Genomic DNA, 21,457 nt, shown 5'->3' with positions numbered 1-21,457 from the left:
GAAGAAGAAGTGTCGGTAGGAGGAGGAAGAAGAACAGTAGTAGTGGAAAGAGACGAAGAAGAAGAGACAAGAGAGCGAGGATGGTTCTTCCTCGAAGAAGAAGAAGAAGCATAGCATAAGTGGACGTATCCATTGAATCGACCTGCTCCGTAGTTGCCTCGTGTGAAGCCTACAGTGAATCCATCCTCCANNAAACTCGTAGGAGTTGCCATTCAAGACAGACAGATAGAAAATTCTGACACACACAGGGAGACAGAAAGAAAAACAGAGGAGAGACGAGAGGAGAATCACATCGAGACAAAGAGACATACGCACAGACACCTCCATACAGACGTACCTACATACATAGACGTACGTGGGTAGACAGAGAGGTAGACGATAGGTAGATATTCTCATGCAGATAGAGGATCGGCGTCTCCATGGAGGTGTGAAGCTTGTAAGCACGAAGTGCAGTGCGTTCAACAGAATAAACATGTCTCCTATGATGCCTGACTGTTTGAATTTTTTCTCTTCTTGTTTTGCTTCTTCTTACTTGGTGTATATATCCTCCAAGAGCCCTTTTAACTGCACCTATCGTTTCTTCTTCATTCCAAGGACAAGGGGCAGAAGAAGAAGAAGAAGAGAATGACGAGGACACGGGATCTCCGCATACATTCCTTACGTGACGTCCATGGCAACCGACCTTCCTTGCTTCTTTTCTTTCTCCTTTTCGGTCTTCTTCTGTCTCTTCTTTCTCACTGATGGTCTCTCCTATTCTCCCCCCTCCTCCTATCAAACCCCGTTTATTCTGTCGACGTGCCAGCATACTAAACGTCCTTTCCTTGGAAAGATGAAGATGAGGAGGATCTTCTTCTTTCTTGCTGGCGTTCTTCTCTTCTTTCTCTTTTTTACCTCCTTGCGCCATCTTCTTTTCTTCTCCATCTTCTCCACCATCACCTCTCCTTTCTACTCGATTCTTTATTACAAGCTTCTTGTCAAGAATCTGCAGTTTCTCTCCTTCTTGCTCCTTCTTCGGGGCTCTTGTCACTATCTCTTCTATCTCTTCGTCTTCTCCTCCTCCTCTCTTCTTTCTCAGCATTCCTTCAGTCTCTTTCTCTCTCCTTTCTCCTCTCCTCCCCGTCTTACTCTCTTGGTCTTGTTGTTCCTCTTCTTCTTTCTCTCGTTCTTCTTCTTCCTCCTCCTCTTTAGCAGGGGCGCTGCTTCCTTCTTTATTCGCCACATCGCCACAACCTCCACCTCCCGTCATCATCTTCATGGCGCCTCTCTCTCCTCTTCGTAGAATTTTTTCTATCTTTCTTCTTCCTTCCTTTGCTTCTCTCTGTGGTATTCCATAGCATGAAGAAGAAGATCTCCTATCACTATGACCACTGCTATCTGTCGCACCGTAACTTCTTTTCTTTCTATTTATGATCTTAATCACGTGTTTCTCTCTTTCCCCCTCTTTCACAGTCGACGTCGTCGTGTTCTTCTTCTTCCCTTGTTCTTCCCCCCTGATCCCCTCCTCCGCCTCCTCCTCTTCATCGATACTCAACCTAGATGCTGTATCGACACTTCTCTCTGCTAAAATGACTCCTCTTACGCCTACCTGACTCGCTCCTTGTTCTCTCCCTCCCTCTATGGTAGTAGTAGTAGTCGTCGTCGTCGTGGATCTATCGCCCTCTTTTGAAACCGATGCTCTTCTTTCTTTCTCAGATAGACACCTGTGTGAGACGACGCCCCCTTCTCCTTCTTCTTCTCGGGCTGCGACTTCTTCTCTCTTTTCATCTTCTTCGGTATCAGCTGATTCATGACACTCGCAGAAACAACAAGATGTAGTCGCCATCTCTTCGTATGCCGTCGTGGGAAGACTTTCCCCCGTTGAAAACGTCTTCTTCTTCTTTCTCTTTATTAGTATCTTCTTCATCTTCAAGACATCAAACTCTTCTTCTTCTTCCTCCTCCTCCTTGTCAGTCTTTCTATCTTGCTGGTGGTCGCCTCTCTCCAAGACACTCTCTGATTCAAAGACAAGATCTGGAGAAAAAGAGACCTTAGCTGTCTTGTGCCGGACAAATAGGAGATTTGCATTCTCTTCATGAGATTTCTGCTTTCCTTCTTCTTCTTCTACAGGCATGTCATCTTTCTTCTTTCTCTTCTTCTTCTCCTCTTCTTCATCCTCCTTTTCACACCTACTATTGAGAACGCCGGCTCGCGAGAAACAACTCTCGGGCTTCTTCCTAGAATCTTCCTTTCCTTCTTCTATTCCTTCTGCGTCTACTTCTGCTTCTGTTCTCCCTCTATAAACATCATCCTTTGAAGAGAAACGTCCGTCAATTGTCGTGTTCTCCTCATGGTAAGTAGCTATTCTTCTCCTCAGCTGCATGCGGTCGTCGTCTCGATACAAAGTCCTTGCATGTGACCCTTGAGTATCGAGACTCTCTTGATAACGATCTCTTCTCTCTTTACCTCCTCCTCCTCTTCCTCTCGAACCGACACAAGGAGAAGAAGGAGGGAGAAGAGAGAACAAGGAAGCTGAAGAAGACAGCAACTGAGGCCTGCCTGCAAGAGACACGTGAGAATGCTCTTCTTCTTCTTGTCCGCTGTCGTAGAAGGATGAATATGAATGATACACTCCATTCTTCTCACCAAGAGAAGGAGTTACCTGAACAGTAGAAGAAGAAGAAGGAAGAGGAGAAGAAGAACAACTCGTATTAGCCATCTGGGGAGGATTTACATAACGACTGTCTCCCTCGATGCTTGTCATTTCACTTTTCTGCTGTGTATGTAAGAAAGAATAAAGAGAGAGTGAAGAGGGAGGAACGGGCAAAGCGTCTCTCTGTGGTTGAGAAAGAATAGGCGTCCTTATATTAAGAGGAGGAGAACAAGAAGAAGAGGAAGACAAAGAAGAAGAAGACAGATGAAGATGATCGGTATCTTCTTCTTTATCTTTCTCGGTGTCCCCTGCTGCTAGCTCTCCACGTCCTTCTTCTTGTCCTCCTTTCACATTCTCAGCATCTTCTTCAGAGGAATTTCGTAGCTTGAAAGAAGAAAAGGGAAAAGGGAAGAGAGGTGGAAAAAGATCACTTGAATTGTCTCTCCCCTCCTCACCCGCTCTCTCCATTTCTTTGATAGAGTCTTCTCTTTCGCCGTTCTTTCTCTTTGATGAGCGGAGGAACAACATAGAAGGAAAGCTCGAATCCTGAAAGAGAGAGCATGCGTTCATTCTTGCCTCTTCTTCTTCCCCTCTCTGTCTTTCATGTCTTCCTCCTTGTTCTCCCCTCTGCGCTTCTTGTTCTCCAGACCCTCCTCTTGCCCTCCCGGCATCCTCCTCGAGTACTCCATTCACTGTACATACACCAGAAGAGGAAAGGGAAGACGAGAAGAAGGAGAAGAGCTTTCTTGTCTGTTTTCTCCGCGATCCATCACAGATGAGAGAACCTTTGAGATCGGGAGATAAGAGAGGTGAGAATGAAGAAGAAGAAGAAAAGTCCTTTGTTTCTTGAAGAGGCGAAGAAAGCATCCCCGGAGGAGGGGATACGAAGAAAGAAAGACTATCGTCTTCCTTAGATCTTTCAACGGTGTGACAATACATGCCAAGACACTTCTCCTCCTTCTCATGGGTGGTCGATAGAGAAAGACAAGACAATGAAGAGGCACGACTTTCTCCTACTTCATTCTCTTCTTCTTCCTCCATACACGTCTTCTTCTTCTTGTCTTTTTCTTTCTCCTCCTCCTGCTGCTGCTCTAGATCCCTATAAGAAGAATGTGGTAAGAGCTCTCTTGCAATCTCAACCACCCCCTTTGGCAGGCCTTTCTGTTCTTGTTTCTCCTGTCTTTCTTGTCTCTCTCCCCTACAGAAAGGCGAGAAGGCAGAACAAGGGAGAGCAGATGATGAGAGGGGTGTCTCTTCCTGTCGCTGTCCTTCTTTTTCTTTCTCCTCCTCCGCTTTCGTTCTTTGATCCCCTGAGAAACTAGATGCAGAGATGAGACAGGAGGAGTTGAAAGGTCCGGACGTCCGAAGAAAAAGTTGATTATTTTCTGCGCGTGTCTCCTTCCTCTTCATCCCCTCAGGAGGAAGGAGGGGAAAAGATGAAGAAGAGAAAGATGGGTCGACGCCGCGTGCTGCTAAGGCCTCTTTCTCCTTGTTCTCAAGATGTTCCTTCTTTCCTTGGAGAAGGAAAGAAGAAGAAGAGAAACGGGGAAAGAAGAAGAAAGATGAGGAAGAATCAGATTCTCTAGATCTTTCTTCTTTTTCATTGATCTCTTCCTTGCGGTTCTCCTTCTTACTGCACTCAATGAAACATTCCTTTCTTCTCAAGAGGTCTCTATCTTCTTCTCCTTTCTCTCTTATTCTCCCCCTCCCGCTTTTTCCCTCCCCCGCGTCCAGCTCCTCGTCTTCGTCTCTCTCTCCACTTCGACGGCCGTATACATTCTCTACTTCTTGGGTATGTAAAGAAGAGTCTTTCATTCTCTTGATAGATCTCTCTTCAGTGCCAAGACAGAGAGCAACTTCGCTTCTGGCTACTCCCTCTGCACGCCCGTTGCTTTTCTTTCTCTTTCAGCTCACTTTCTCTCTCCACGATAGAAACAGAGCATTCCTTCGCATCTATCTCCGGGCGGTAATTCCAAGAGAGAGTCTCTCTCTCTATACACTAGACCCTGATCCTCCCTGCCTCTCTCCCTCTATCTCTATAGACGGCTACCTCCCTGCATACACATATACTACAGCTGGTATAGACGTATGTCTGTCTGTACACAGACCGTAGAAGAAAGAACCTCGAATAGGGCTTCTACCTAGCTCTCTATACATATATACATGTAAGACCATGTAAAGACATCTCAAAAGTCTATAGACAGGTAGGGAGAAGAAGAGAGAAACGTCACATACCTTTAGATGACTATGGAATGTAGTTAACCTTAGAAACCAGCTGCTCTCAGGCAAGAATGTAACCTAGCTCCTTACTTCCTTTCTAGAGACTCTCCAATCTATACATAAAAGCCCACCCTTCTTCTTCTCCCCTCTCCACGCTAAGAAACATCTCTCTCTCGCTGTCTCTCTCTCTCTATTTATCTCTCTATTCACAAGTCGACCACACGCGTACTAGGGGGGAAGGAACTTCAAATCACCACATACATCCATGCATGCATACACCCCGGCCTCTGTCCCGTCAGAAGAAAAAACTTCTTTCTTTCTTTCTTTGTCCTTAAGACTGTACCATCATGAGCCACACACCTCCAACCATCTGCGCTTCGCTTCTTCAATTATCCTGCGATCGATCTTCTCTCAAACAAGGAGAGAGAGCGAGAGAAGAGAAGACCAGGAGCTTTTGCCGTTAGCTCCCTTCTTGTCTCCTTCGTTCAAATCACGAAAAGAAAGAAGACTGGACTCCTTCTATAGGAGTCCGAATGAAAACAAAGAGAGGAGGAGAAGAAGAAAAAGGCATTTGACTCCCTCCTAAAAAGATTAGATAATGAAAGAAAGAAAGAGACTGCGAGAATCTTCCTGGTTCTTCACAGACCCGTACATACACATAGACAAGGCTACGGAAACGAGAGATCAAGACTCTCCCTCTCTCTCTCCCTCTCCTTCCTTCCTTCTCTTTCTTTCTTCTTCTCCGGCATGTATGTTGAGACACTCCGACCAAAGAAGAAGAAGAAGAGACTTCTCCCACTTAAGAAAAGACGTGCATGAGATGATTTTTCTGCATCTATGGAAGAAGCGAAGAGGAAGAAGAAAGATCTCTCAAAGCCTAAAGATAGAAACATTCATGGCCGATCAAGCTAAAGAATGCATGTTCTTCTCCCCTATTTATATCTTCCTGAAAAGGAAAAGAACGTATAGGAGAGAGCCAAGCTTGTTCTCCTTTTCTTCTATTGAAGCAATCATCTTCACACGTACTGCCTCTCCTTCGCCTCCTCCTTGTACTATCCTCGCCGTTCTTTTTCTTGTCTTCGGAAACGAAGAAATCCCTCTATCTAGTTATCTATCTACCTGTCTATGTAGCTCCCCGCCTCTCTACTTCTCATCTCTTTCTCCTTTCCTTCTATCTCCCTCTCTGTCTCTTTCTCCGCCCTGCGAAAAGAAGAGATACCTCCTATCTATCTGTGTATCTCTCTCTCTCTCTCTCTCTACAGGATACCTCATCTACGAAAGAGCAACCCGTTCTACAGCCACATAGTGGAAGTAGAACAAAATGGAAGCAAAGCTCTAGAAGACTTCACTCACGAAAGAGAGAAGAACATCTCATGCTGTCTATCCATCTATCTATCCTTCGTCTATCTCTCAATCAGCCAGTCAATCTCTCCATTCACACAGACACACGCACACAAGATGCTAGAAAACTTATAACGAAAGCTTAAGAGAGAGAGAGATGGATATATAGATGACAGATAGATAGATAAATAGACAGATTGATGGATATGCGTGCTTGTTGTTTGATGTATTGACAGTTAGGAGAAATCTCTTTTCGCCTGTCTTATGACAACCGCCATGGTGGAGAATGAGAAAGACGGGGAGAAACGCAATGAAGAAAGGAGAGTCCTACCTACGAGGGAAGAAAGAAACACTCCAGACAACCTGATGATAGGTAAGCATCAAGGGGCTAGATGTGATGAAACAGGGAAATAAGGAGGAAAGTTCTTGAGGTCGATCAAAAGAGAAAGTTAGAATGATTGAGAACAGCCATGAAAGGTAGACGGATAGGTAGAGATGGAGCCTAGTGAATGAAAAGGAGAAGGAACCCCATGGTGAGATAGATGATGGATGCGCCGAGAAAGGGAGAGGGAGAGCGAGAGACAAAAACAAACGATGGCTAAGGGGCGGTACGGAGGGTTTTGACTATCTGATTGAAGGAAAGATAGACGAGATGAAAAGACTATCTTTGGTAAAGGGGAAAAAACTCGTTGTGGTGGCAATGGACAGAAAACTAAAGGAAGAACACGACGAGGAAACCAAAATTTGAGAGGACGACGAGCGAGTTAGTGAGCGAGTGATGAGAGATTGAGTCTTCTTTTCACAGCAAGACGAAGGAGGGCCTCATGACCAGAGGGAGGAGGTTGGGTGCTCGGATGAGTTCAGGTCCAGAAAAAGTCGAAAAGAGAGGAACGGGAAGAAAGACATGAATGAAAAGGACAAGAAGAGAACTTGAGATGGAGAAAAAGTATAGAAAAAGAAGGAAAAAGTTGCTTTTTTCCGCAAAGGCCCCCCCGACCTACTCCTCCTCCTTCTCGTGGTACTCGTCAACCGCTTGATCCTCAATTGAGGTGTACATACACTTGAAGACAAGCAGCAGCAAGACGAAGGAGCACAAGAAGCAAGACGCGCTCGCTCACACGACCACGACGACTATCGCCGTTTCTGCACACCGGTGACTCGCCAAGTCATCGTTGCCACCATTCATCAAGCAATAATAATCCATCTCCCTCTCTTCAATAAGAAAGATGATGAGACGTCATGATGGATTCATCTGAGAAACAAGAGATACCTAGCAGGCGCGCCAGCATCATTCAATCATCCCCATCATCCTCAACTTTCTCTCTACAGCACACACGGCACATCACGCCCGCCTGTGTGACTCCTGACCGACACACACACACACCACAGGCTCATCACCGCCACCACCCCCGCTTGCTGATACTACTACCACTACTACTACTATGACGGAGCGGCGACACGGTGAAGAGAATTCATGAATGAATGGACGGGAGAAGAGACTTGAATGAGTGGAATGAGCCAGGCCATCAACTCCCGTGTCAATCTTTCTTTTTCTTATCTTTAGAGGCTTGTCTTAAACCATAGGAAGTGGTATGGTCTCTCAAAAGCCTTCTCCACGGAGTGTGGTGGCGCCGTGTGGAGAATGCAAATGTTGGGGGTGGGTGGTCTTCTTTGCGTTTGAGACCAGGAGAAAAGAGAGATGATAGATAGAAGGAAAGTTAACTTACCAAAGCAGCGAAAAGAAAACGACAGTTCTTCGTTTCCGTTCTACGGAAATGGGGAGAAGAGAAGTTATGTCTTCATGCAGCCAACATCTACTACTCGACTGGTTACGGATCTTCTCGCCGACACCGTCGACTCTTATCTGCGTGACAGATTCGTGACTACTTCTCTTCCTACTGACAAGAGAAATTCATGCTGGGAGCTCCTTGAATTCTACGGACTCGTGATAGAGCAGCGGTGTGATGATCCTGGTGATAGATACTACGGTAGCAATATAGTACTTAGCATGGACGAGGTCATATTCATGATTTCAAACATCATGAAGAGACGATCATCCTTCTTCTTTGATTGAGAAGAGCACAAGACTCGCCTCGTCGGACGGCAGCCTTGGGACGTGTGATAGGAGATAGTACCTGACCATCTCATCTCAAGTAGAGTGTGATAGCCTCCTCCTGATTGACGGAAAGAGAGAGAGAGAACCGAGAAGCTCTCTGCCTCGTCCAGCAGGTCAAACTGTAAAACTTTCCTGTTCTTGGATCCTTCCTTAAATACACTCACTGTAGCGGGTGTACGAAATTGATCAAAGGCGCGCCTCACAAATAATATCGGCGCCTGACCCAAAGCAGAAGGCGCAAGAGAACTTCCCGGTTCTAGTGAGGTATTATACACAGCAGCATTCCGCAGATAGAATAGAGGGAAAAAGCAAACAGCTTTCATTCAGAAAGTCTTCTCCTCGTGTCCTATTTTCACGGCAGGCTCATTCACAGTAATAGCCCGTAGTAGGAACTCCAGAGAAAGGGAGAGAGAAGCGTTTTCTAACATACTCGCTCGCCAACCCTTCCGACGTCATATCGTAAACGCCCGGTGTGTAGCCAGATCATACTATTCCCGTTCTCCGCTATTTCTTTCTCTCCTCATTCTTAGACCTTTACTGGCGCGAGCCGTAGTTTCTCGGAGATGAGCATCCTTCATTTGTATATACTCGGTGCATCTCTACAAGATCTGTGCCGTTAATTATCTTCACATTCATCTCTAGATGATCTCGACATGATGACTACTATCACTACTACTTTACTGCTGTCATCAAAAGAATCCATCTCAAGTCTCCTGCTGTACATACACTCGAAATGGCAGGTGCGTCGGCAGGCAGGTTGCTAAGCAACCATACCACACGGCTAGCATCACCTCCATCACGCCTTCAGCTTCTCCGTCGAACTTCGGGAAGTCACGTAGAAAAGAAAAAATTAGCTCGCTGCCTCCTCATGAAGATAAACCAGAAGGCTCGGCAAGCTCGTGGTCTATGGAAAAACCCTACGAAACTTACGAGGAACGAAAAATGGAAAACCCAACTGCATGCCATCCGCGAACCAACGTCCTATCCACAAAGAAATCAAGAGGAGATGTTTAGAGACACCTCACTATCTCCCTACCCCATGTCCCCACATACGTGGTGTGTATAGAGATAGATAATACCTATCTACACCCTTCAAGTCCTCACTACGTAGCATTACCGGAGATGGAGAAAGAAGAAGAAAAAACTTGAATCAGACGACCAAGAGGGCATATAGAAGAGTGAGAAAAAGAGATAGGGACAGACGTAAAGAAGAAAGATGTTTGCTATAGTCAAAACTTCTCTCAGAGCCCTTGCTGCATGATGAGAAGAGAGACCCCTAGAAAACCCTCCAAGAAACGAGGCTAAAACAGAGCTATAGGCACAAACGAAAGACACCCTGTGTGAAGGCATGGGTATACGTAGACGAGATGATATACCTAACGTATATGTAGAGACATCCATATACAACGATGTCTACGACTCCTTTACACATAGCCATAGAGGAAAAAGAGATTAAGTAACGAGAAAACCCTGGCATCGATCTGTCCTTTTCTTTTCTTATCTTTCTAGTCACACACACCTATACAAGAGAGAGCAGCCTAGGTATCTAGAGGTCATCCTCTCTTACTTTACTGAAAGGAATCATCACTCTGAAGTGTACATACAGCCGTGATTGCTAGCAGTCTAATCTCTCACTCATAGAAATGAACGAAAGATCAAACGAAAAGGAATGCATGCTATCAAACAATGCATGCAAAAAACAACCACTTCACTCTCCAGTCCAAAAATAGAATAGACAAAACAAGTTGAGGAGTGACGGTGATAATTCCAGGTGACCCTAAGCATTAGCCAAGAGAAGAGAAAAGCAAAGGAAGAAAAACTGATCTTCCTCCTAGAGAAACAACCTGTCGTCTATAAAATAGACTACACTCTCTGGTGGCTTTTCTTCTTTTCTATTGCTCGGTGGTGACAGAAAGTCTTCTATCTCTTTCCTCTTAGATGTATGTACACCGTAGCAGTCTTGTTCTCCAACAACACTCGATCTGAGGTGTATATACACCCGACGACTTCTCCTTATACACGCATCCCCCTTATTCTTGCTTAATGAAAAGGTGAGAGAAAACGGCAGATTGAAATGTGGTGCTATTCTCCTCTTCCTTCTTTCTTTTCCAGAGAGACTTTAACACATACGAGAAGCCTTGAAAAGCACCATAGAGGAGGCTTCTCTCTGCTTGAACGACAAGGAAGCTCGCTGTTTCTGATCAGGAGGGAGATCTTCTTTACTTGAAGAGAAAGAGAAAAAAAGACTTAAAAGCACCTCTCATTCTTCCTAGAAAGAAAGAAAGGCTGGAATCCTACTTCTTCTCGGTGTCTAGACTCACCACTACAAGTTTCTCCAAGACATCCGTGTACTGATACATGCATAAATACATATACATCTTCTCGTCTTCTTCTCTCTCCACGATAGCGCAAGGGACGAAACCATCGAGAAGTCAAAGAAAGAAAACAAGAGAGACAGGAAAGAAAGAAAAAGATAAGAAGAGAGAGGTCTCTTTTCTGGAAGGCGTATGCTAAGGGATGGGCAGCACGTGAGAAATCCACAGAGCCCCCAGTCTCGGACGCTGTTCTATCGACACTATCACTCTGTTCCAAGAGAACGCGTAAACGTCTCCCTATGTATGTACATACATACTTATCCATATATGGACATACTAGGTGATCCATGTGTACACATACAGAGTATAGGATGGGGATCAACAAGTCACGGGAGAGCACCTGAGAGGTAACGCCCAATGCAGAGAGCTTGAATTGGTTTGAAAAGAAAGACAGATCAGGAGGCATGTTGAGAAGACTTTCTCTATGAACAGTGAAGGGTCTATCACATCAGTGCGAGATGAGACGAGACCAAGAGAAGGGCAAGGAAGAAAAGAAAGGAAGCGCATGCATGCAGGAGATAGAGCAAAACGAGGAATTCTGACAGGAGTGGTATAGCTCCGATCTCGTCTTCGGTGTATGCGCACTTTGCTTCTTTTAGGCGTCTCTTTTTTTCATACAATCGAGCTCTTTAACATTTGCTTTCCTAAAACTGATATGACGGCCATGACAAAAGAAAGCCCGGCCTAAAGATACGCACAGCCATTCCCACTGAAACTACTCCTGCCTATTGAGGCGAAGGAAATGGCAGTGTGAAAGAAAACGAAGACAGACAGATACGTAGATTCAACAGAGACAGACTAGAGATACATAGATAGATTAAAGACAGATAGAGAGATAGATTAAAGACAGATACGTAGCTCAATAGATTAAGGTCAAACGTATAAATAGATCGATTGAACGTAGGTAGATAGTTAAAGATAGACAGATTCATGATTGATAGATAGACAGATGCATGAGGAGATCAAGTTACAAAGGCAGGGAGAGGAAAATGGTCGAGAAGGTTCGAGTGGCCGGGCAGATGAAGAAGAGAAGAGAAAGATTCTTTGTTAGGTGCCTCACGGGACACGGAAAGAAAGAATGAGAATGTGTGCCTGGAGAGAAGGCTCTCGTCTGTATGTATCTTTCATTCTTTCTTTTTCTTTTGCCCGTTTGTGTTGACGTATTTTAATGAGAGAATGACTGGAGAGGAAGAGAAAATGAGGAAGACAAAGAAGAAGAAGAAACATCTCTCGTTAGACTTAGGAAACTCTCTCTATGTCTTATGGTTGGTAATCCTGCAAGAGGGACAGAAAGAAGAAAAAAAACCATCTATATCATATCCACAAAAGATAAGCATAGAAGTAGAAATTAAACGATCTGAGAAAGACGACGATCTACTGTGACTGACTAAGACAACTGCAATAGTACACACTCTGTCCCTAGTCGCTATAAAGACAAAAGTATGGAGACAAGCAAATTCTCCATGGATAGCAGGGGACCTAAACTATAGGATAGATAGAGACGGAGGTGTCCATATGCAGATGAACTTGAACCTATATGAATGAGGAAACATGCACTATACACATAGACACCTCTATATACATGTGTAGATAGAGAAAGCATCTAGAAAGCACGCCACATCTCACATACAAAAAGCGACATGTACATAGACGTGCATGCATGCATGCACACATACACAGATATGTATGGTCAAGGGTGAAGAGGAACACGGAGATATTTCAATCCAAGGGATCCAAAACAAGGAGGAATGATCTAGGCATTTATTCTCTATCTAGACAGAAAGCTCACAAGATGAAGAAGAAAAAGAAGACTCTATCAAAGGAGAAAGAAGAAAAATGGATGGATAGATGGATAGATAGTTAGACCGAAAGATCCACCGATGGATAGATAGGCTGGATGAAGGAAGGACGGAAGGAAGGAGAGATAGAAAGAGAAAGAAAGGAGAGATAGAAAGAGAGAAGCGTCTAGGTGGGCATACCAGGGATGAGCTAAGGCGAGATCAGCGCTCATGCGACTGCTAGCATCTCTTGTAAGAAGCCTGGAGATAAAATCCTTCGCTTCCTGAGATACACAGCCCCAATACCTCTCATCGAACTCTAAGTCAGCCTAGAAAAGAAAAAAGCGGACAGCGAGAAGAAGAAACACAAGGGATGAGGCAAATAGACAAGAAGAAAGACACAAAGAATCTCCCGTATTCTTCCTCTTCTATGCTTCATATTCTTTCTTCTCTTCACACCTACCCAGTTACATCACGTTACGATTTCCTCGCAACTGCCTGTCTCTTTCTTAAACCGACGATCATCTTGTCTTTCTTTCTTTCTTTCTCCTCCTGATCTTATGTCTGTGTATCGTGGAGAGCGAAGAAGGGAAGAGAAGACCTAGGGGTCTTATACACCAAAACAGAGACAAGGGACGAAAACGAAGAGATACTCTCCATCGCTCAGTCTTCGTTCATTCGCTCACGTCTTGCAGGGGTATCACCTAAGAGATTGAAAGACATGTGCGAGAATCTCTCTCATCTCTCCTTTCTTTCCTCTTCTCCCACAGAGGATGAATATCTACAACGTGTTTCTGATACTGAGTAATTGATTAATGCATAAGCTGCTTTACTCTCATGCATGCAAGAAAGAGAGAAAGAGAGAGATTGAGAGAGAGGGAAGAAACATGTTCTATATGAATTCTTCATCTTACCGAAAGGCAATCGCTAGGAGGGTAGAAGGGCTCATAGCCCCCTATCAATGTATAGACGATCACGCCTAAGGCCCAGAGATCGATCTTCTCATCGTATGGCTCTCTCTGATAGTGTGAGGAGATACACCCGAAACAGAGGCAGAAGACAAAGGAAGGAAAGATGAAAGTTAGAGAGATGAAGAAGTGTAAGTCCTGCTGTCCTTTGATCCAAGAGGACATGAGACAAGAAAGAAGAGAATGACAGTAGCGATGGATTGGATAGTAAAGAAAAGACGGAATGAACGAAGAGAGCCGATAAAACTCACGAAGAAGAAGAAGAATAAAGAAGGAAAGGAATAGAACACGCACGAAGTTATAGAGAGACAAGGTGGTATACATAGAGATATACATATAGATATATCACACAGATACGTCTATACGCACAAGCGAATACCCATGTAAAGACAGATGTATACAAGAGAGAGAGAGAGAAAGAAGGAAAGTAAAAAGTGCCAGGGATCGCTAGCTGAATAGAGATTAATAGATAGCTTGAAACTAGATAGATAAATGGAATAGAGATCCCGTCCCAAGAATACAAGATTTCATCAATAGACTAGGGAAGGCCAACAGGCTCACCGAGATTGATTTGCAGACAGGATACTAGACAGATGGAGACTGAGGAAGTCACGTGAACTTTATCTCCCCTTCAGCATGCTACACATACAGATATCTACATCTATATACATAGAGATCACGATAGATAGTGACTCTTACTACGTGCTAGTGTGAGAGATATACACATAGATAGATCCATAGATACAATTCGATAAGTATATCGGTGTAGGTAGATCAACATGAAGAGAAAAGCTTCTCAATGTCCTTGCAGAGAGGAGATCGAGGTGTCTTTTTCTTCTTCTTCTTTTATACCTGGAGGAGCTCAGGCGCGAGATAGCCATGACTTCCTCGCAGCTCATCACAAACGATCAACTGCCCCTCTGTAGAAAAACACACGAAAATAAAGACAACTGACGAAAAGATAGAACTCCAAGTTCACATGCATGCATGCATGCACATACAGATACACATATTCATACACACATACATACATAGGCATACATGTATAGTATATGCATAGATACAAGTCCAGACATACGCTTTCATACATCTATTCATCTTCATACATATACATAGCTTCATACATACACAGAAGATGCATACATATATCTTTCTACATACGGATATACGTTTTCATACATATATACATCTACATACCTCCTCCATAATCATCATACCTAATTAGATACAGGGAGAATGAAGAGAAATGTCTTCTTGTCGGAGAGGAAGCTAGTTAGGCAGACGACTGATCAGAGATATCACCCTCTTCCCAGTCCCCCCCCTGTCCTATTTGAGAGTTGCTTACGTGTATAATGCTGAGCTAATCCAAAGTCACAGACCTTGACAACCACTTTATCGAGCTGTATAGACACCTGGGCGATTCCATTACTTCGACTTCCCGCTCGATGCAGAAGAGGAGGAGAGCAACTTATAGCAGTCTCTTCATTCTTCATCTTATCCTTCTTGTTCTCCCCGTCCTCTCTCTTTTCCGTAGGAATCCTTTGTCTCCTTTCTTCGTCTTCTCCGTCTTCTCCTTTGCCTTCTTTCCTTTCGTCGTCTTCTTTTCTCCATAAGGACCCTGGACTTCCCCGTCTCTCTACTTCTTCTCCTTCTTCGCAGAGCATCCCCTTACTACTCACGTCTCCTTCTACGTAAACCTTTTCTTCGTTTGAATATCTGGGGCTCCCGCCCTGTTCTTTGTCATCTCTTTCGTCTATTCTTCTTCTTCCTTCTCTCTCATCGCCATCACAACAGTTCGACACCCCCGCATGACATCCCCCTTCTCCTTCTTGTTGCTGTCTTCTTCTCGATGGATTCTTTTCACTACGGTTGAAATCTTCCTCCTCTTCTTCATCTTCTTGGATCTCCACCAACATGGAGACATCTCGTGTTGTCTCGTCTCCAATAGGAACATGAGCATCCCCTTGCTTCGATGCTCCGCTGTGCAGGAGATGATCTTCTTCATCTTTCTCTCCTATCACCCCTGCACTCGCCACCACGGGGCCTGTATCGCCAGCCACACCCCCGCTACTTCGATTTCCTTCTCCTTCCTTCTTTCCTAAATAAAGACCAGCCTGAGTCACAGGAGGTAGAGAAGCCGACGAACATGAAGAAGAAGAAGACGAAGAAGAAGAAGAAGGTCCCGGGTGAGGAGGAGAAGAAGAGAGAAGGGAGATAGAAGAAGGCCTCGCCGGATAGTAGGCGGAAGGTTTACCAGTGGCTTCCTCAGAGAAGAGGGAATGCTCATCTAAAGCTTTATCTGCTGTATGACTGAAACAACTAGGAGAGATCATTTTGTTTGTTTTACCTTTTTCTTCTTTTTCTTCTTCTCTTTCTTCTCTTTCTCTTCTTTCCTCCCCCCCCTTATTCTCGCCTCTTCTTTTTCTTCTCCCCTCCGGGGCTTGTCCCCTGTCTTCCTCCTCAAGAATCTTGTCGTGGTATCTTCTTTCTTCTTCTTCTTGGAGAGTCAGATGTCGCTGTGTAGGAGTCACCATAGCATGAGGAGAAGAGACACTCTCCTTCTTACAGACTTTCTTTTCTTTCAGATCGGAGAGCAGAAGAAGATCAGAAGCTCCTCCATGGTCCTCTCCATCATTTTGACGTGTGTCTCTTCTTCTTCTTGGAGAAGAAGGACAAGAGGAAGAAGACGAAGAAAGAGGTTCTTCAAGAGACACACCAAGAGGATGAGAAGAACGTTTGCGACGAAGAGGCTTGGGAGGAAAGACGAGAAGATTATGAGGTTTTATATCACAGTGGATAATTCCCTTGTGGTGGATATATTGTAAAGCCCGTAGAACCTGCTCGCAGAGATATCTCGCAATCTTCTCGTCGAAGCTCTTCATCTTGGTGATATTATAGAGATCTCCGCATGCAGCGCAATCGAAAAACATGAACATTTCTCTCTCATCTTCTCCAGCTAATAGAAGAGGCAAGACATTTGGATGATTCAATTCTTGCAGAAGAATGACTTCATGCCGAGCACGGAGCAACTCGATAGAACTTGTCAATCTCTCCTTATGTGTAACCTTCACAACGAGACGTTTGATATTCTCATCTACACGAGAAACCTCCTCTTCTTCTTCTTCCTCTTCTTGATCTTGATCTTGTTCTTCTTCATCTTGCAGGTCAGAATGGGCAAAAGACTTCTTCTCGAAAGGACTCCCAGGAGTAGGGGGGATCCCAGCTGTACATACACCCGAAGACATCTCACCTGTCATACCACCACTCCCACGTCTCCTACTACTACTACTGTGACGGTTTAGGCTCTTAGTTGCCCCGTCTTGTTCTTTTTCCTCTTCTTCTCTTTCCTCCATACAAACATCTTCTTCTCCCTCTGGAGAACAGGTCGACTTCTTCTCATGAAGTGAACGAAAATGACCTGACCCTGGTAGACTTTCTCTCTCAAGGTTTACATGGCTCTCTTTTTGCCTACTATCATGGGTATCTTTACGGTCCGAGAAGTGATTTGAAGATGATATCATCCCTTCTATCTCTTCCCGCATGTCTTCTTCTTGCTTTGCTGCTCTTTCATCCTCTTTTATGATCGACTTCTTCCAGGGGAGATCTCTTCGTGTAGGATCTCTTTCGATACTAGACGAGCTTCTTCTTCTCTCTTCCTGTCCTCTCTTTCCTTGTCGATCGGAAGAAAACGAAGAAGAGGACAAGAGAGGCTTGTCTTCCTTCTCTTCCTCCTTTCCCCATATAAGACTAGGTTGAAGGAGATGATTTCGGCTTATATACGAGACACTCAAAGGGAGATTCCGTAGATCAATAGGTCTCTTCCATTCACATAAGCAGACTGTATTGCTGAACCCTCTATGAACGACTCGACCGAAATAGAGGCCTTTAAAGAGCATGACAGGCATCCCAGAGACATCGATAACTCTCTTCTTGCCGCTTAATCTCCCTCGAGGACGGCTCATGCTTCTTCTTCGGCGGCCTATACAAGGACGGTGGACTACTGCATGCAGGGGGGGGGGTGCCGTCATGGTGGTGCACCCACTACATGACAATGTAGTTGTGGCGGAAGAGGAAGACGACTCGATCCATAGAAGTTTTTCTTTTGAAGATGAAGGCCGAGGATGTTCATGCGGCTGAGAGAAACCTAAGTGACGAGAACAACTATGGCGATGATATGAAGATGAAGCATTCTCTTCTTCCTCTTCTCTTAACTTCCCATCTCCATCTATCTCTTGCTGTCGTTCTACGACTTCTTCATCCCGTGAAGAAGACGAAGAAGAAGAAGAAGGAGGGACAACATGTCGACTATCTCTGCGCATTTCATACAAGTTCCTCGTCTTCCAATGAAGACCAGAAGGGGAGTCTACATGACGTAAATCGCAAGATATACTTGTCTCAAGTGTCTCTTGCTGATGCTGTCGTTGTTGTTGTTGTTCTTCTTCTTCTCCCCCCCCTCTTGTTCTCTCTGGTCTTTCTTCCCTCGCGCCATGAGATCGTCTACCAGGAGACAGAGACTGCCGGGAATTATACCACTCTCCATAACTACTCAAAGTCGGTGTAGGCGCAGAGACATTTGAGAGGACAGAAGAGTGCTGGACTTGGCGCTGATCTGTGAAGACTTCTTTCATACCAAGGAGAAAAGAAGAAGAGGAAGAAGAAGAAGATGAAGAGGAAGACGGAGAATAAAGACGATCCGAAGACGACGAGCAACCCCAGGATTGAGAATGGAACTGAGGCTGTTCGATAGACATAGGAGACGAAGAAAGATCCATCACCCCGCCCTTATGATGGAGAGAAGAAGCACGGCCTCCAGCCTCCTCTGCTCCTCGTTCTTTTCTACCTCGGCGAACGCGTGTTGAAGAGGAGGAAGAAGATGGAGGAGGAGGTGGTGCGAGGCATGTGAAAGGACAAGGGATATGTGAAAGAGAGAAAGAAGAAGAGTGGAAGGGCACCTTGCTCTCGTTGTTCTCCTCTCCTCTTTCCCCCTGTTTAGCCTGTTCTGTTTCTTCTTCTCCATCTTTCTTTCGAGTAGAAGAAGCCGACGTTGGGAAGGGAGGAGAAAAGGAAAAAGAAGAAGGAGGAAGATCTTCACCTTGGACTGGCTTTTGCTCGTACCCTTCTCTCTCGTCTATCCGTTGTCTATTGTCGTGAGTAGGGGAGAAACTTGAAATATGATGAATGGCATCTCTGTCTTTCTCTTGTTGTCCTTCTTCTTTCTGCTGCTCTTGTCTTCTAGTCTCCCCTTGCGCCTCATCTGTCGTGAACTTTCTCGGTCGACTTAAAGGAAGATGAAGAAAAGAGAACTCAGCCGGACACCCCCCCCTACAACAGCACGTCTGCGTAGAGAAAGGCGCATGCAACGAAGAAGAAGAAGAGGGTGAGAAGCCTAGTGAGAAGTCCTCTAAAGGATGTGGCAAGGAAGATGGAACGAATGACGAAGAGGAGACTGAAGGAGATACAGGATGCTGATGAAAAGCAGAAAGCGACGAAGGAGGAAGAGGAGGAGAGGAAGAAGAAGAAGAAAAAGATCCAGAGGGAGAAGTTGTATCGTGCAGAAAGGCTTCAGGTATGGAAGCTTCTTGCGAGCTGATAAAGTCCCACTCCATAGTTGCTATACGGGGGAGGGGGGGTAACGAGGGAGAATGGCTATCTTGACTTCAGATCGAAACCCAATGACAATCCTGCCCGAGGAACTATGAGGGGGGGAGAACAAGAAGAAGAAGAAGAAAAACGAAGAATTTTCTTCCCCGTCTATTGCCCCAATTCAAACAGTGATCAAAGATGTTCATCTACAAGCTTTCAGAAGAAACGAACAGTGAAGGCTCATTCAGACAGAGTCTTTCGACAGACCGGGGCTACGATTGACAGTAAACCTCACCTAGGAGGGGAACGTGTCCCGGGTGCTTCGCGATCGAAAGACAGAGAGAGAGTAAAAGAAGCAAACAAAGAAGGAAGGGAGAGAGAGATGACTGGCGGTCCAGATTACGGTAAACCACGCAGGCAGTTGGGCCTCTTGAAGAGAGCCTATGACGAAAGGTACGTAAGAGACGAATGAGAAGAAACAGAAGGGACAGCGCAGATCGCAAGAGAGCAAAGGAAGAAAAACGGAGAAAAAAAGGGAGGAAGGAAGAGGAGGGAGAAAGAAAAATGGGGGAAAAAGAGAAGGTGACCCTGGTTACACTCTCTCAATGTCACTTCAATGGGTTTCTTTTGGGAGCTGAGAAAGATGAAGGTTTAGGCAAGAGTATAGACAACGTGTGTCAGGAAGGATAGAAACATAACGAAAGAAGAAAAGTAACAAAGAAAGATGAGAAGGTGGAAAACTGGGTGAGATGCTGACCACCGTTCATCAACGCGACACGAAGGAGGCTCATTCTTCTCGATTCCGCTTCCGTTCAAAAATCCGAGCAATGACATGTACGGAGGGAAAAAGAGAAAGAGAAAAGAAGAAAGGAAATGCACCACTTCCTCCTCTCCATCGTGTGCCACTCAAAACTAGAAACGAGGCTACACCTAAACGGCTTACCGCATTAAAGCAAAGATCTGGTGTACATACACCTCATGAGTTCAGGTGTACATACACCTCATGAGTTCAAGTACACCTACACCCTGTGAGTTCAAGTGTACATACACCCGGCGAGTCCAAGTGCAAAGACACTCCGCGAGTCCAAGTGTACATCCACGTTGTGACTTCGCCTCCAAATTCACATCGTTGGCTGAGAAGGACGTGAGTACACCTCACGATATTCACATATACAGCCCGACCCCTGGAAATTCTGCATACACCGATACTCCATGAGTTCACGTCTGCATCCGACACTTGACGTCCATGAAGCTCTTAGCAACGACAAGAAGTGATCCCGCACCTCATACACCTGGACCTTCACCAAATAACGTGGTGGCTAGCTGAAAAAAAAATCCACAGGAGAACGTGATTCTTCTTCATCCATCAGAACGGCATCATACTCAGAGCCGCCCTGCTCCTGAGATCTGCCTAAGGTAAGAGCGAGGTCGGCTTCCCAAAGAGAAGGCAACTAACTACCAACAAAGAAAGAGAAGACGAAAGAACGAGGACCACGCAGGATGTCTTTAGGCCGTGAATATGAAGCGTTCTTTACAAATCAAACGCATCCGTGATATGAAAAGATCACGACGGATGTGGAAATAGAGTAGCTGCTTGGTAGGGAAGAAAGACTCGGGTCACCCCCCCCCCCTTCAAAAGCCCCTTGACCTTTCTCAACTACATTCGGACGAGTGAACCGAAAAGAGAGAGAGAAAAAGGTGTCTTTTCTTATGGAGAGTCAAATCACTCATGAATCAAAAAGTGAAACACTCGAGGCGCATACGCTTGAACACCATAACAAATTCGTCTTTTTCTCAAGAGTGGTCCGAATAGAAAGAAACACCAAAGGGAAAGAAAAGACAGACTTTCCTTCTCAAGAAACACCACCTTCAAGTATCGAGTATGAAAGAAGAAAGAGAAGGAAAGTACAGTCAGCGACTTTCTTGAAGAGGCCAAGAAAGGAAGTTGCCGGGGCTTTTTTGGCGAGGAGCAAGGGGAGAGAATGAATGACTTCATCTAGATATGTAGAAGGGCTTCTTCGAACCTCATGAGAGATCGTACTTTTGAGATGTCAAAAAGGCTGCAGAATTCTTTCTCTCTTTCCTTTATGCCTCATTCTTTCATCCAGAGACCCGTCAGGAATGTATGCTGTCGAAGAGGAGGGAGGAGCTCTCTGTGTAGAAGAGAAGACTTTTCATAGACACAAAAATAAGAGATGTCAGCGAAGTTCTTCCTCTCTTAGAAGCTCAGTCACACTCCCGCTTAGTAGGGAGAGGAGGAGGAGGAGGAGTCCAAGCAGTCAAACAACTCTTCTGTCCTTCTCTATCTGCTTGACTTGCCGAGAACTGAAAGAGCAGTCGTTGTATACGAGAGCAGAAAGGAGAGAAACGAAAAGAAAGAAAAGGAAAAGAAAAGCAAAACAGACGCCTTGCAAGGAGTCTCCCCTCAAACAAAAAAACAAAACAGC

The 21,457-nt window shown here is 45.0% G+C and overlaps 3 protein-coding genes across 3 annotated transcripts in view; all 3 read right to left on the bottom strand.

Moving 5' to 3' along the window:
* CSUI_003003 (uncharacterized protein) overlaps positions 1–4,249 on the bottom strand; it is a 4,582-nt gene extending 333 nt beyond the window's left edge. The window contains exon 1 of the mRNA XM_068063201.1: positions 1–4,249. This exon is cut by the window's left edge and continues 333 nt beyond it. Within this exon, the coding sequence (XP_067924827.1) occupies positions 338–4,039 (3,702 nt within the window). The 5' untranslated portion in view covers positions 4,040–4,249 and the 3' untranslated portion in view covers positions 1–337.
* A 112-nt stretch (positions 4,250–4,361) lies between these two features.
* Positions 4,362–7,207, bottom strand: CSUI_003002 (uncharacterized protein). The gene has a single exon (XM_068063200.1). It carries the CDS (start codon positions 5,740–5,742, stop codon positions 5,518–5,520), a length of 225 nt encoding a protein of 74 aa, XP_067924826.1. The 5' UTR covers positions 5,743–7,207; the 3' UTR covers positions 4,362–5,517.
* Positions 7,208–9,211: 2,004 nt separating this feature from the next.
* On the bottom strand, positions 9,212–21,457 carry CSUI_003001 (protein kinase). Its single transcript, XM_068063199.1, has 5 exons — positions 14,773–21,457; positions 14,280–14,347; positions 13,374–13,478; positions 12,661–12,788; positions 9,212–11,956 (listed from the first exon to the last, which is right to left on the bottom strand). The coding sequence occupies exons 1-5, from the start codon at positions 19,031–19,033 to the stop codon at positions 11,935–11,937; spliced, it is 4,584 nt and encodes a 1,527-aa protein (XP_067924825.1). The 5' UTR covers positions 19,034–21,457; the 3' UTR covers positions 9,212–11,934.

This window comes from Cystoisospora suis (assembly GCF_002600585.1).
Source record: "Cystoisospora suis strain Wien I chromosome Unknown contig_1267, whole genome shotgun sequence".
NCBI lineage: Eukaryota > Apicomplexa > Conoidasida > Eucoccidiorida > Sarcocystidae > Cystoisospora > Cystoisospora suis.
The sequence above is the reverse complement of the archived record's forward strand: the minus strand, read 5'-3'. Positions and strand labels throughout refer to the sequence as shown.

Coding starts and splice junctions, on each gene's coding strand:
- CSUI_003002 (XM_068063200.1), bottom strand. CDS start 5,742: ATGTTTCTATCTTTAGGCTTTGAGAGATCTTTCTTCTTCCTCTTCGCT.
- CSUI_003001 (XM_068063199.1), bottom strand. CDS start 19,033: ATGGAGTGGGACTTTATCAGCTCGCAAGAAGCTTCCATACCTGAAGCC. Junction 14,348..14,772: donor ATTAGCTCAGCATTATACAC/GTAAGCAACTCT, acceptor GTTTTTCTACAG/AGGGGCAGTTGATCGTTTGT. Junction 13,479..14,279: donor TCGCGCCTGAGCTCCTCCAG/GTATAAAAGAAG, acceptor TCACACTATCAG/AGAGAGCCATACGATGAGAA.